At 40.1% G+C, this 15,761-nt stretch overlaps 1 protein-coding gene across 5 annotated transcripts in view; it reads left to right on the forward strand.

Annotated features, from left to right (window-relative positions):
* il21r.1 (interleukin 21 receptor, tandem duplicate 1) overlaps nt 1–15,761 on the forward strand; it is a 78,956-nt gene that overhangs the window by 57,394 nt on the left and 5,801 nt on the right. For 3 of the 5 annotated variants that reach the window (XM_049582919.1, XM_049582921.1, XM_049582922.1), the window contains 8 exons: nt 3,764–3,988; nt 4,334–4,452; nt 4,733–4,841; nt 7,495–7,682; nt 8,211–8,344; nt 8,477–8,642; nt 8,925–9,003; nt 12,463–12,556. In XM_049582919.1, coding sequence (XP_049438876.1) covers nt 4,392–4,452; nt 4,733–4,841; nt 7,495–7,682; nt 8,211–8,344; nt 8,477–8,642; nt 8,925–9,003; nt 12,463–12,556 — 831 coding nt within the window. In that variant the 5' untranslated portion in view covers nt 3,764–3,988; nt 4,334–4,391. Of the gene's footprint in view, nt 1–2,462; nt 3,989–4,333; nt 4,453–4,732; nt 4,842–7,494; nt 7,683–8,210; nt 8,345–8,476; nt 8,643–8,924; nt 9,004–12,462; nt 12,557–15,761 lie in introns of those variants that run through there. The other 2 variants (XM_049582920.1, XM_049582923.1) reach the window with 2 other exon arrangements.

Raw genomic sequence — 15,761 nt, forward strand, 5'->3', positions numbered from 1 at the left:
CTCTTATCTGGGAACAAGGTCTTAGAACATTGTGAGCAGAAGAATGTTAGGTGAAGTCTGCATTTAGTTTCTGCACTTGTTTTAAATGTTATGCCATACTTTCCACTCCATGTGGTAAGCATGTTAAAAGTGAAAATAACTGAACTAGAAATCATTAAATGTTAAATAAATGCACTGGTGGTCTACTCTATAGTTGGTCAGAACAATAGAGAGGGACCTGACCTGCAGCAGGTTCAAGTTAAACCTCATTTACAGTGACCTCTAGTGGCAGTAAAGTGTTTGTACAAGCCATTGGCTGTATGCTCTGTAGACACATCTTGGACATTAACCTTATGGGAACACAACAGTTCAGCTTGAGACCACTGGACTTGACTTTAACCCATCCTAACCAGCAAACACACTGCAGCAGGGATATAAAACATCAGAAAACAGTGAGAAATGTCTGTGAATGCCTGCCAGTCAAAAAAAAGTCCTCAAGGTGAAATCATCAAAGTTGTTTTGTTTCCAGCAGCAGTCCAAAACCCAGAAATATTTAGTTCATTATAATGTAAGATGACAACAAACAGACAGTTCTCTGTGTAAGAAGCTGGAGTCGTCAGATGTTTGGCATTTTGCTTGAAAAATAACTTGAGGGCTCAGAGGGCTTTACAGCATACGATATCAAAAATGGTAGAAACCTCAGGAAGAGTGACTGAGGAGGGATCTCTCTTCCAGGACGGACAGATGTGCAATAGATGTCATACAGAACAGATCAACATAATACATTTGCAGTAATCCATATGACAAAATGGTATATAAAGAGAGACAGTATATGTACAGTACAGGCCAAAAGTTTGGACACACCTTCTCATTCAATGCGTTTTCTTTATTTTCATGACTATTTACATTGTAGATTCTCACTGAAGGCATCAAAACTATGAATGAACACATGTGGAGTTATGTACTTAACAAAAAAAGGTGAAATAACTGAAAACATGTTTTATATTCTAGTTTCTTCAAAATAGCCACCCTTTGCTCTGATTACTGCTTTGCACACTCTTGGCATTCTCTCCATGAGCTTCAAGAGGTAGTCACCTGAAATGGTTTCCACTTCACAGGTGTGCCTTATCAGGGTTAATTAGTGGAATTTCTTGCTTTATCAATGGGGTTGGGACCATCAGTTGTGTTGTGCAGAAGTCAGGTTAATACACAGCCGACAGCCCTATTGGACAACTGTTAAAATTTATATTATGGCAAGAACCAATCAGCTAACTAAAGAAAAATCAGTGGCCATCATTACTTTAAGAAATGAAGGTCAGTCAGTCTGGAAAATTGCAAAAACTTTCAATGTGTCCCCAAGTGGAGTCGCAAAAACCATCAAGCGCTACAACGAAACTGGCACACATGAGGACCGAGCCAGGAAAGGAAGACCAAGAGTCACCTCTGCTTCTGAGGATAAGTTCATCCGAGTCACCAGCCTCAGAAATCGTAAGTTAACAGCAGCTCAGATCAGAGACCAGATGAATGCCACACAGAGTTCTAGCAGCAGACCCATCTCTAGAACAACTGTTAAGAGGAGACTGCGCGAATCAGGCCTTCATGGTCAAATAGCTGCTAGGAAACCACTGCTAAGGAGAGGCAACAAGCAGAAGAGATTTGTTTGGGCCAAGAAACACAAGGAATGGACATTAGACCAGTGGAAATTTGTGCTTTGGTCTGATGAGTCCAAATTTGAGATCTTTGGTTCCAACCGCCGTGTCTTTGTGAGACGCAGAAAAGGTGAACGGATGGATTCCACATGCCTGGTTCCCACTGTGAAGCATGGAGGAGGAGGTGTGATGGTGTGGGGGTGTTTTGCTGGTGACACTGTTGGGGATTTATTCAAAATTGAAGGCACACTGAACCAGCATGGCTACCACAGCATCCTGCAGCGACATGCCATCCCATCCGGTTTGCGTTTAGTTGGTTGGACGATCATTTATTTTTCAACAGGACAATGACCCCAAACACACCTCCAGGCTGTGTAAGGGCTATTTGACCAAGAAGGAGAGTGATGGAGTGCTGCGGCAGATGACCTGGCCTCCACAGTCACCGGACCTGAACCCAATCGAGATGGTTTGGGGTGAGCTGGACCGCAGAGTGAAGGCAAAGGGGCCAACAAGTGCTAAACACCTCTGGGAACTCCTTCAAGACTGTTGGAAAACCATTTCAGGTGACTACCTCTTGAAGCTCATGGAGAGAATGCCAAGAGTGTGCAAAGCAGTAATCAGAGCAAAGGGTGGCTATTTTGAAGAAACTAGAATATAAAACATGTTTTCAGTTATTTCACCTTTTTTGTTAAGTACATAACTCCACATGTGTTCATTCATAGTTTTGATGCCTTCAGTGAGAATCTACAATGTAAATAGTCATGAAAATAAAGAAAACGCATTGAATGAGAAGGTGTGTCCAAACTTTTGGCCTGTACTGTATGTGATAATAATAATCACATGTGTATAATAACAGTAGAAGTATGACTAATAATAACAGCGGCAGTAGGAGGCATCGGGCAGGACCATGGCAGCAGCGTAACCATGACACACGATCCGGGCGTAGCTGCGATACGAAGGAACCTGCGAGACAGTGGAGCACAAAGGCTCCGGAGAAGAAGCCGAGTTAGGGATATGCAGTAATAGGACGTGAATGTTAGCAAGTGAAGAAAAACCAACCTTTCGGAAACTGACGAGAGAGAGAGAAGGAGAGAAAGGGCTCAGTGTATCACAGGAGTCCCCCTGCAGACTAAGCCTATTAGCCTATCTAGGGGCTGGTCCAAAACAAGCCTGAGCCAGCCCATAAGCCAGTGTATTTTTTGGCGCTTTGAGCACCACAAGCCGAGCGCCATCCAGTTCCAATATATTGGAGAGAAGGCAGACATCTCTACAGTTGATATCTCCAACACTCGACAACTCACACAAACAGTCTGATAAACAGCACTACAGGTAGCCTATCATCAACCGATTGCTGCAGCTCCGCAGTGCAGTCACCTCATACTTTTGTCCCGTACCACTAACCTGCTTCAAAGCTACAGGTGCTCAGCTTTGTGTGTTTTTTGTGTGAGAAATGACTTCTGGCTTTGACTCATATTGGTATTGTGACATAAAGTGAAAGGGGTCTGCACACCTACACAGTAATTTGAATACCAAAGAGGCCCACCCATTGTACAAAACAAAAACCGTTATTCTTCTGTGATATAGTTTAGATGGTACATTATATACACATGAACCGTGATTCTTATGTTTCAACTCCGGGTGCAGGACGTGTACATCAGAGTGCTCAGAGGTAATAATATTTGGAGCTAATTTAATTATTGAAAGTAAGCTGTGCGCCGAGGGGCTCCACAGCTGAATTATGACTCATTTAGCTTCACACAAAACACAGTCTGGTGGAAAATACTGAAAACCCCTGTCAAACTGTTTTTGTAGACGTGTAGGTGTATGATAAGGGTCTTTTGAAAGGTATCAAAAAGCATCTCTGGGCTTCATGTTCAGAATCATCTCGGTACTGAAACATGTATTAGTTGTGTTCTGACTGAATGTTGAAAATGATTTGAGCGAGTAGGTGTGTTGTGATAATTAAGACATGTTATGGCAGACAGTGGAACAAAAAATATTTTTTCACCTATCTAAAAAAAAAAAAAAAATTATTTGTCTTACTTTATTGAGGTGACACAAATGTGATGACTAAATTTTTTTGTAGAAGATAATTTCAGTTTCCTGTTGACATTTTTTTTTGCTCTCTGGTTAAGTATTGCATATTCATAGCAGCAGAGTGGATGTGGTGGGAAGGCACCACACAGACACCGCTCAAAAAGGTCTGAAACCACATCCTGAGTCACGCCACCAATGATGATGCCTTCACAGTGTCAAAGCGGAACATTGTTCCACTAAATGTTCTCACACAGACGTCAGTGCATCGGGGACTCTGTTGCCTTGTGGACTGATTAAGCGGCAGAATTTTAAACTGAGAGGAGGTAAGATGGGTTATTCTTTAAATTTATTTAACATGAGAAAAGAAATCGTTCATGAAAAATGTTCTGTTTTACCAAGTTTAGATAGTTTGAGAGTTTTTTTATTAATTTAATTAATGAAAAATTTAATTTAATTCTGACAAGTACACAGTGATGCTCCTTTATAAATGTATTTAATTATTGATTAATGGCTAATGCTAATAATGATGTTAATTGTAGTCAGATTTGTGAGCCTCTGTGAATTTAATAATTAACTAACCTGTTTTACCAGCGAATATCACAAAAAAACCCAACTTTTTATTTAATTTTTTTTTACAAAACACATTTCTAACGAGTATCTATATTTAGTTTCAGCTGCTGTGTTTCCTTCTGTCTAACCCGCGGCTGATAACGGTGGGTTGTTCCCATGGCTCTCAAACCCGCTCTCTTATTGTTGCTGTGGGACCTCACTTTGTTTGTTCACGGTGGTAAGTTGTCTTATCTTCTCTGAGTCTTTTTCTTTTATTCATGTGAATTTGTGTGGAGTTAACTCCCCACGTTAATGTACTGTATTTAAGATGAACTTAGTATTTTACTGTATGTTGTGTGTTTGTCCCGATGCTGCGGGCTTTGCCAAGTTTCCCTTGAAAAAAGTTTCCTAACTTCTGTGGTTGCCAAATAATTTAAAGGGTCAGGCGTTTGTAGAGCATGAATGTTAAATATAATAAATACAATATTAACTGATCTGGGTGTTCTTGTGTGCTGCAGTCACAGCTTTGTGCAATGTCACCTGCTCAACGAACTACAAGGATACACTGAACTGTTCATGCTCAGACCCTCTGCCGACATCTCCTGTCCTCGTCAAAGTCATATGCAGGTACAAGCTGTGTGCAGTGTCGCTGTTAATGAATATGCTTCACATTGGTGTGTGTTACAGTGTGTGTCTTCATTGTGGCATCAGTGGCTTTTACTCAAATGTAGTCTGGAAGCTGAAATACAGGATCCCCAAGTTAGAATAACGTGCTCTTAGTAGTATTGGTAGCATTTTTTTTTAGGGATTTTATGTCTTCTTTTGTACTATTGCCCTGTGAGCAACTTGAAAATGAAAATGGAGTTTCTTCTGATTAGTGGCTTTGATATAATGGAAACACGTAAGGGTGCTGAACAGATTTTTGACCCCAGCAATGGTTTTATTGCCCCTTCTCACAGCATTTCCTAAAGAAATTTCAGTGTGAACGTCCTTCTTGGATGTTATCTCATGTTTTATTGGTAGTTAGGTGGTGGGCAATATGGCTGAAAAGTATATCACGATGTAGCCGGTTTATATTGATCGATGATGATAATTATCAATAATTTTTTTTTTAATAACGTATTTAAAATAAGGACCAGGAGAAAATAAATACATTTTAACACATTTATTTTAAACTCAATAGCTTTCTCCTGATTTCAATCACAGTCATCAGTCAAGGCACACGGAGGAAAATGTAATGTCAACACACTACTTGAGTATTTCCTCGCTATCCACACTCATTCTTGCTACTTACTCCACGCTGTGTTGTCTTCAGTGTTGCCAGATCTTGGGAGAAATACATTATACCTACTGCCCTTGAACTCTACTAAACCAACTAGCCGACCATAAACGTGCAAAGAATAAATGAATGAATGAAAATGAAAGTAAAGAAGTTCCATATAACGAGCCATTTTACTTTCACTGTAACAGTGCTGGTATGCTGAACAAGATCTGAATGATGAATACATATTTCACACAGAATCTGAATCTGCACACTGCCTTTGAAATGTCCCCCTCTTGAAGTCGAATCTTTTAATCCTCTCTCTTTCTACAAATCTTGATTGCATTCTTTCCATAATTCGCCCACTTGTTAGCGAAATAGTTAAAGAACCGCAATTTAAATGTGAAAAGTCTCATTGACTGATCGTCGGGGTGAGGGGGCGGAGCTGTGGAAACATCCCGCAGTCCGACATACTATCATGCATTTAAATAACTTATTGGACGGATATATATAGAGAAAGGCGATGTTTAGAGAGCAAGCCCAAATAAGCAACTCCACTTTAGAAACAAGCCCAAAAAACGCTATCTGCGACCACACAATGATGGCTCAACCAAACATGACGTTGTTCACTGTTTGCGTTACACCATTGCTAGATTACCAGGGAACAAGTGAATGTGTTCATGCAACCAAATTTGCACAGGCTTCAAGGGTAACTTGCTCGGCTTTCCTCGTGTTTTTTCCCTATGGAGTAACATTATCGAACGTTATATCGAATGTTTTTTCTATCGACTGCGCATAAGTGTTTATTGCGAGACGATATGTTATCGTTTTATCGCCCACCACTATTGTGGGGTAAAGAGTGGAGCCCAACCGATGTTGTTTGAGAGGTTTGGAAAAAAAAAATCAATAATGGGCAACATTTGATGCTGTTGATTGTTTTTCTTCACGTTTACATACAACATAAACAAACATTTTTTTACAGTAACGATTGTTTAAATTTGGTTCTTTAAAGCTTATGACCAAGATACTGTATGTACAGCCCAGTTGTCAGAGGGAATTGTTGGCATTGTACATTTCTGCAAACCACGAATATGTAACATTTGCACGTTACTTTCATATCATACAGCAATTCTAAAGTGACGCAGCATATAAGCTGACTTGTGTGTTTTGTGGTGCTGTTTTTCCAGCGTGAAGCAGCCACGAAAACACTGTAACAGTAACAACACTGCTTTTCCAGCAGGGGTTGTTCCTCCAACACCAGTCATCTTAAGCCAAAGTTTGATCTTTTTCTTACAATAACCAAGTGGTTTTTAGATCTCAGCCAAACCACATTAACCACAGCACTGTTAAAACATGAAGTTTCAGTGTATCCGCTACATCATAACGTCAAAGAGTAACATGTACATGGTTTGCAGAATGTGCAATGCCAACATTTTTCCTGACAAATGGGTTGGTTTGACATTTTTTCTTTTGGTGGACAGACTAGGTTATGAGGGTGTTGTTTCTGAACCACTGCAAAGACTGTTGAGGAGCTGTTTTGATCATTTGTGGCTTTAATTGTTGAAGCAATATATTTAGACAAAAGAATCATTCAGTAATTGAGAACATAATCAGCAGAATTAAATAGCAAGCAAAGCAAAATAATCAATAATGGGAAAAGAATGTTGCAGCTGGTTGATTTTTATGATTCAGGCTCTATCAGAGCTTTTAGCAGCTGTGTACATGGAGAAGGGCTTATGCTTAAATGAAACACACAAATGAGGAGCATGACCACCGGATATTTACTGTTCTTTCTATGAAACAAGAGGACAGGTAAACAAGGCTAGGTTTTTCTTATGTCTGTCTGTTGGATTACTTCTCAAATGAGACATTAATAATGTCAACTCAAGCTTTTCACATCCAAGCTCTGCATCAGTCCTGCTCATAAACAATCACATGGAAACTGCAACCTTTAGTTATGACATGCCAGCTGATGTAACAAGACATTACTAATTGTAACACACTGTTTATCTGTTGTAGTGATGAAGAACTTGAGATTACTGGTAGCTGTGAAGTCAAACCACCTCAGTCCTGGTGCGTAATGACTCCGCATGGCCTCTTTAGTGCTGCAAATGTTGGAACCATGTGCACTGCAACGGCCAGTCAGCAGGGTGATCAAATATTGATAAATGCTGATGAGTCACCGAGCTGGGCACTATGTGATGTGGGTGAGTTCATCTGATAATAACTGCGTGATATGACATTTCAGTCTTCATCATTTCTGCTGAACAGATAGGAGGATGACACAGAAATGAAAAAAGGTCACAGACAACAGCAGTAACATCCTTCATGACATGTTCAGAGGCATCAAGATATGTGTGTAAAAATGTGTATGAAGTTAAGTGTTTAATTCTCTTAATTCTCCTCACATGAACTTTTCTTTTTACACATATTAGACGCTTTTTAGTGCTCCAAACATTTTTGCTCTTGTTAAACACAGCCGCCACATCACTGTGTATTAAACCTCTTTGTTTGAAAGTTCAGAAAATTCAGAGATGACAGGAATCATACTGGCAAATTTCCAAACTTACCCTAAATGTTGTTTGCCAGCAAACGCCCACCCACCTGTGTTACTCTCCAGATTAAGACAAAAGTTAAAAATAATGTTCAACTGCCACTTGTGGTCTGTTGTTGGCTTCTGCACATTTTCAATAACATAATATTCCCCTGGTCCCCTATGGGCTTTACTTTCACAGTGAAAGCTACGCCTCCTGTCAGTGTTACAGTGACAAGCACTGACGGATGCTACAATGTCTCTTGGGACCATGACAACAAAGAGGACATTCTCATATACAGGGTGCGCGTGAGAGAAAGCAAAGACTTGTCAAAGGTAATATGTGAACCAAAACACCCAAACAAAACCTCACGTTTGCCTTGAGATGCTGTTTAAGTATTTTATCATTGATTGTGTCTGCGAACGACCCCCATGCCAAGCTGGCTCTGTTTTATTCCTCTCTTACAGGCTCCAGTACATTTCCTTGAAGTGGAAGAAAAATACAACCTGTTAGACTGTAAGAAGCTGCAGCCATATGTCAGCTATGTTGTGGATGTTCAGGCCAAAATGTCTCCCAATAATCTCTATTTGGGTCCGTGGAGCGAGTGGAGTTCCACTGCAGAGTGGAGGAATGGTAGGTAGAAGAGAACCTTCCAGCCTGGAGCCATGATATAATTAACTTTGTCTCATGCTAAATCAGACTGTTGTGGCCAGTCACAGGTGTTGTTGTGTTTTCATGCTTCAAACCATCATAGACGTGTATGTTTCAGGGCAGAACAATGCAGTGTGTGTGTGTGTGTGTGTGTGTGTGTGTGTGTGTGTATTGATCTATACAAACATATCAGAAACAGGAAGTGTGCAGTTTATCATACCATTTCTGTCAGTACATATTTTAAATGTTATATCTCCTTTACAGGAACGAATGAATGGTGGTGGTACGTCACCCCGCCCGTCGTCGTTCTCGTTCTCCTGTTGCTGGGTTATTTACAAAAACCGTGAGTACCGTAAACACTGGAGCTACTGTCAGTTTCTCCAAAATATGAGAATTTAACCTCAGTCCTTTTTTAAGAACGTTTTGGATTTGGACCTTGATGCTGCTAAAACTTTATAACTTTTAAAAATGTATCTTCAAAAGCCTGGTTCGCAGTGTTTAGTGGTTGGCTTGCTGAAAACAACTTGTATCATTATCAAAATAGAATGTTCTCATTGCATTAAAGCTCAAACTTCCTTTTGGATTTACACTTAACAGAGTCTGCATTCATTGCACAGAACAAGAACTTAGCAAAGTGAAAGCAAATTAAGGCTTAAGGTCAGCAACCCTTTCTCTTCCAGTAAATCATTAGCAAAGGTTCTCACTGCTTCGATCTACACTTTCCTGGCATCACCTCCCACATGTAGAGAAACCACTGCAGAGCTGTACGTGCAGAGGCATATTGCACTGAAATGGCTAGCAGACATAGGAAGTCATGCAGAGCATCAGTGTCAGAGAACTGAGAACACCTCGCTTATTATGGGCCCACAGTGACATGTAAAAACACAAGCTTAAAAAAGTAAACGTCAGTAACCACGTCAGTAAACGTAGCGCTTGCACTATTTTCTATTTGTTTGGTTCCATTTTAGAAGATAATATAGGATGATATATTCTGTGAGCTGTTACAATTAAGATTGTTACAAAGTCTGCATTTGCTTTGCAGACATCTGTGATATTCAGTCAGTTACCAGTTTGTGAGGCACACTGAGCTAAAACTCATCCTGCCTTCGTCAAGCTTGTAATGTTCAGTCTTTGTTTAAACTGATTTAGAGTGATGTTGATTCAAATTTGTGGTCATTTTTGAGCCTGTAGTTTGTGGGGCTGTTAAATTAATTCGTACAATACAATACAATAAGAGCATGGATGTATTACTGAACAGGCCTACCCAGCCCAGGCCGAGGCACCCTAGGGCTTAGGTGGCTCCTGAGCCATAACCCCTGTGTGAAGTCACTGTTTTGCATTTCTTATCAAATGGCCTCGTCAGTCATGTCAATAACAAAGCCCCTCCTAAAAAGATCCTATAAATAAGAAAAACTTCAGGGATAACCTAAACACTCACTTTGAAGTCGTCACGAGAAAGAGCCATCGTGATATATTTCAAGGAAGTGTTTCTGTCCCCTCAGTTTATCTGTAAGTCTTCACATAGGCTGAGTGCTCTGTGCAATACGGGCCCTTGAAGACATGCATAACTTAAGGCAATCCAAAGTAAGAGGAGAGCAGAGCACCATGATAAAAACTGTACAAACATCAGCTGCAGTAATATGTGACATCAGCATCAACATGTTCATGGACACCACAATTACCACAATCGTCAGTACAAGCAGCAACAGCGTCATTGTCAAATCACCATTATCATCTTCAACAGTTACAGTCACAGTTTCTAAACTTCATGACAGCAGTCACAGGACTTCCTTACTCTCTCTGAGGAGCACCTGTGCATTACAAGGCTGCCACTTAAAAAGCTCTTCAGCTTGTTTAACACATTGAACATTGAATGATCCTCATTTTGCATAAGGGGGGGGGAGTTAGGGGCATCTATCAGCAGAAAGGGTGTATAATATTCCTAACTATGTTTCCTTTAGTGAGACAATAACATCAAATTATGTAGCGTGAGGATGATGTTAGTGCTGCTTGTTTGTTATATTGATACACATGATAAAGAAGGATTGCTTATGTGTCTTTATGTTTGACACAGGTACTCTGCAATGTTACCTGTAGGGATTATCTTGAATTCAGGGCTGAGAAGATGTTCAGTGTCATTACCAGTAACACCCCATTAAGGGTTTTTTTGGGGGAGTTTTTCCTTATCCGCTGTGAGGGTCCAAAGGATAGAGGGATGTCATATGCTTTAAAGCCCTCTGAGGCAAATTGTGATTTGTGATATTGAATTGAGACACAACTTCACTGTAGACAAATTATTATAATATTATACAGTGCCCAATGTTTTTTTTGTGGCAACCTAAAATTTCCGCCCGCTGTTCTAATGACACTAGTGACCTTGTTTTTGTTTGCCACAGTCACATAATCTGACTAGCTTCCCTAAAAAAGTATTTCACTGCTGGAAAGATAGCCTTTTTACAAATTTAGGCTGTCTGTGCAGTGGAAAGACACATATACTTTTGAAAATCGGTGCTACATGACCAGAGAAATCGGAGGAAAAGGGCTGTGGCATTTGCTTTTGCTCAGGAGGTAGAAAATCTATCACTACCAGAATGCATGGCGAAGCGCTGGGACAAAAAATGCTTCCACTGGTGAGTGACATAATGCGAGCTGGTTTTGGTTGGCTCATCCGAGAGCAATATGGGACAGGTCTGTCTCTCGATCCCCTTCCATACTGTTTGTGTCTATGGTGGCGGGTATAAAAAAAATGAAGAAGTTCAATCTGTAGTTTGAGCAACAGCCCATGAGCCAGCGAAAAAATGATGATCAGGGAGATATTGGTAATGGCGAGATGGAAGGAAGTTTTACATATTCAATTTACAAATACTATCCACATTGTTATTATGCAAAGCTGATTGAAAATCTGCAAAGTATCCCTTTAAATTTCACATCAACGTTCGCAGCGGGCCTATGGCTTGGCCTCCAGTATTTTTCCGATATTTCTCGGTTACTTTCCAGTCTCTCGTGAGAACGGTTCATCTAAACAACTTAGTACTCAACTCTGCTTTGGGTCCTGAGCGGTAGACCTGCCACAACATAATTTTGTCCCCTTGAAAGTTATAGTATACTTATCATTTGATAACATGGGACCAGACTATTTCCAGAAACAAAAGCCTTCATTCCAAAAGGTACGTCTCTGATGTTTGAAAGGTTCGAGTTTGACTTCTCTGGCCTGTGTTTCTCTTTCTGCTCTCATTATACTACACAGTGTGTACATAAGGCATGACTACTAAATACATCCTGTAGATCTCAAGAGCTTGCACTCGACACAGCACTTCCTGGGCTCTCAGCAATACATGCCAAGTGTGAAGTTGATCAAATGAGCAGTTGTCAAGAAAATCAAACAGACATACAGATACTGCTTCCATTTTAGTTAGATAAACTGAGTGTATACTTTTGACTTACTGATATGACACTCAAAACTATCTTTTTCTTGCCATTTGAGTAAAATAGGTAAAAACTAAGACTGAAATTAGCACATAATTGTCACAGTGTGAGCATGACACATAGACAGTTTTTATCTGAATTAACTTTCAAGTGTAACCCAAACTTTAGTGACTTCAGCTTTGTGCTGTGTAATAATTCCAGTGAAAGCCTTTCTGTGCAGTCAGCTTCACAGGTTATGAGTTAGAAAGCTGTTGCATTTTGTCACGTACCAAAAATCGCCTGACCAAAAGTGACACATCACAGTTGAATTATAGGTGTCAAGTTATTTTACTTTCCATTTCAATTCTTTTCTAAAATCATTTCATATTTGTTTCAGGTGGTGGCAAAAAACAATCCAGCAGTTTATACACTTCCCCAGGCCAAATGAGTTCTTCAAGCCCCTCGACCACAGCTGTGGAGGCAACTTTAAGGTAAGAGAAAGCAAAACAAACTTTAGGATTTGTATGTAGTTTCCAAATTGGCCCAGCAGGTGTTGCCATAGATGGGACTTTCGGCACATCTGGACCCCAGTCGATGGGACTTTCCCTTGACTTCTTATGTAAGGGCCTTCAGCATGTGAATGACTCAGTGTGCAGGGGCTTCAAGAGGCTTTTCGCTTTTCATGTGTCTGACGTGCTGTGGGTAGATATTTGTGTATGACAACCCGACCTGTTCCACCCCGGTGGAAAATACCCCTGGTGGAGATCTTTGATGTGTCACCGTGACAGGCTAAAAAAAGCCTGTTTTTCACTTGTAGGGGCAAAAGGTGAGAATGTGGGGTTTATTTTGTATTGGCTCACTGATGTTTTTGTGATTATCTTTTCCATCACCATATTATATTTTCCCCCGAATGTAAATTCTCTTTCCAATCTTTGAACACCCAGAGATTTTGTTTCTTATTTTCTGGCTCGTGTTTGCTAATTTAATACCAAGGCTAGAGTGCAGACTATATATCTGAAGGACTGTGTAGCTAAAAGGGCCTCAAAATTACCAAATTTCCCTCTTACATCACAAAAGAAACTTGAAACACACCCAAAATGTCTTGCCTAAAAGTACCTAGAAATATGCATGGTTTGCAGTAATGCTAAAGTAATATAAAAAAAAAATGACATGGCACAAATATCCAGTAAAGAAAAGGCTGATGAGAAGTTGAAAACCAGGAAACTAGATCAGATGATCTGGCTTTCACATTAACTAAAAAGACGTTCAACCATAGATTTGAGTTTCTTAAAGGAATACTTGACCCACAAAAGTACAAATCATGTATTTATTAGTCATGCCGTGTTACCTCGAATCCATATAGAAAACTGTTTTCCATGCATGCCTCCATAGAAAACAGCAAACATATTGATTTATTGATTGATTGGGGACCACATTTAACAACAGTAAAACTATATTAAAACATATGTTTAGAATCTCCCACACAACTCGTGCAGTATAATCCAAGTCTCATTTATCAAGTCTTGTGCTCAGTACTTCCCAAACAACAGGGTTTTTGCGAAAATGCCTGTTTGTGAAGTACTGGACTTCATGAATTCAAGGTAACACGGCATGACTAATTGATTTACAAATGGTATTCCATTAAAACACCTTACAGGCACTTTTCTGAACTTATCAGACGGTTTTAGCCAAGCAAAAACAAAAATGTCATTTCTAGGGCTGCCCCCGACTAAGAATTTTCCTAGTTGACCAATAGTCTTCATTTAGGGCCATTAGTCGACTTGTCGCCCGCATTTATACAATAATAATTAAACTATTGAATCATATATTTTGGGCGGGGCAACACAATGGTTTGAGTTGAAGGTGTGAGAAAGAATAGTATCAGTAACATTGTTAACACTGTGCTACATTACAGAGAAATACAAAACCGTACTAATGAACCTTCATTAATATAGGCCTATATTTTATCTACAAGTGCATGTCACACACTGAGCGAGCCGCCTGTTAATGACGCTGTGGGCTAATGGGCATGTAGCTACTTCCATGTTTCAGATGATACGTCATGTTTGTAGTCGACCAATGAAGATGAGTTTACATATCACCTTGGGTTCGTCCTTCACCTTCTCAAAATGATCCCACGCTTTGGATTTTCTGCCCGACATGTTATTAACTAGCCTGTGGAATAACCGCAGGTACCAGCAAAAGACAGCCCAGCCCTGGAAATTAACCTGACTCCTGTCTGACTGCTGAGCGTGGACACTTCCTGTGTCTGTCCTTTCAAATTAAATTCCCACATGGTCCAGTCATATAGGATTTGATTTAATTTGACAAGGTGCCGCTTCTAACAGAGTTTAACTTCTTTTTTTTTCTTTTCTTTTCTTTATTCTGCGACTAATGAAGTCTTGGCGACTAATGACCTTTCTGGTCAACTAACATTTGGTCAACTGTTAGGGCGCACCCCCAGTAATTTCCCTCTAGTGTTAACTGTGTCATCATCATGTCCCCATTACTTATCATCACGCTGAGTTTTGTTGTGTTTAAATATTGTATCTTTTAAAAACACGGGTGGTCATGCTAACAGTTTGATCACATCTGTACTGGAGTATTCGTTAAAAAATACCGTCATGTTTGATGTAATCATTGCTCCTGTACAGACTGTTACCTCAAGCTCGATCAACCCATGAACTGGAGACCTGTGAGCAGTTGCAAATGTTGCCCAGCAGAGTGCGCTGCTGCAGCAAATAACAAAGTGAACCTCCTCTGAGAGAGCAAGTACGAGGGAGATGATGAAATACTTAGTCTGTATATAGCACTGCTTTCCTGTACTTTCCTTCACTATACTACGTGTGCTAAACTGAGGAGGGACATTGTGTGCTATAATTAGACTAAATTCAAAAGTACTTTGTACCTGAAGGAGCAAGGCAAAGCATAAAAACACATCAAAATATCAGTCAAAATATGCCAGTGGAAACACATATGATAAAATGAGATCATGTCTGTGGAATGAAGGTACAGTGTGTCAGAAAGTGCAGGTTTATTCTGTCTGGCTTTTCAGAGAATTAACTGATCTCTTTTACCTTGTCTGTTCACAAATCTCAGAGCACCTGGAAGAAAATTAAACTTGTTTTCAATTTGTTTTACATGCACACAATATAAAACACATAGCTGATGACATTAGTTGTTTGAGGATGTGGAGCACCGTGGGTCCTGACCTCCACTAGGGGTCACCAAAGCTTCATGGGGAGTCGTGAGGCCTTCTTGATTTTAAGTTCAAGACAGACTTTTTAAAAACATACAGTACGGTCACATGTCACATGGTCGGGGGGGTCAGTTTACTCAGTGACAGAGATGGTGTCCCTCAAGTAAAAAGGTTGGGAACCACTGACGTCGAGAACATTTGTGTGGTCGTTAATCACTGTGTTAGCCTTTTTTGAGGACTTAAAGTCAACTTAGGAGCAATTAAAGAGGTAAAAGATGTTGGAAGGAATCTCTTGTCTTTAGTTTGAGAGGACAGTAAAGATGCTGCTAAGTGTTTATTTTTGTTTTGTTTTGTTACAGTTTTCACTGATCTTCCATCTGTCATCAAACAGTGTTCATGTACTAATGACATGTTTGAGATTTAGGCCCCAACTGTAGTCCCAAATACACCAGAAGCCATTTAATTTTCCCTCAGTCACCCGTGTTTTCGGATTGTCT

This window comes from Epinephelus fuscoguttatus, linkage group LG8, assembly GCF_011397635.1.
Source record: "Epinephelus fuscoguttatus linkage group LG8, E.fuscoguttatus.final_Chr_v1".
Classification (NCBI taxonomy): domain Eukaryota; kingdom Metazoa; phylum Chordata; class Actinopteri; order Perciformes; family Serranidae; genus Epinephelus; species Epinephelus fuscoguttatus.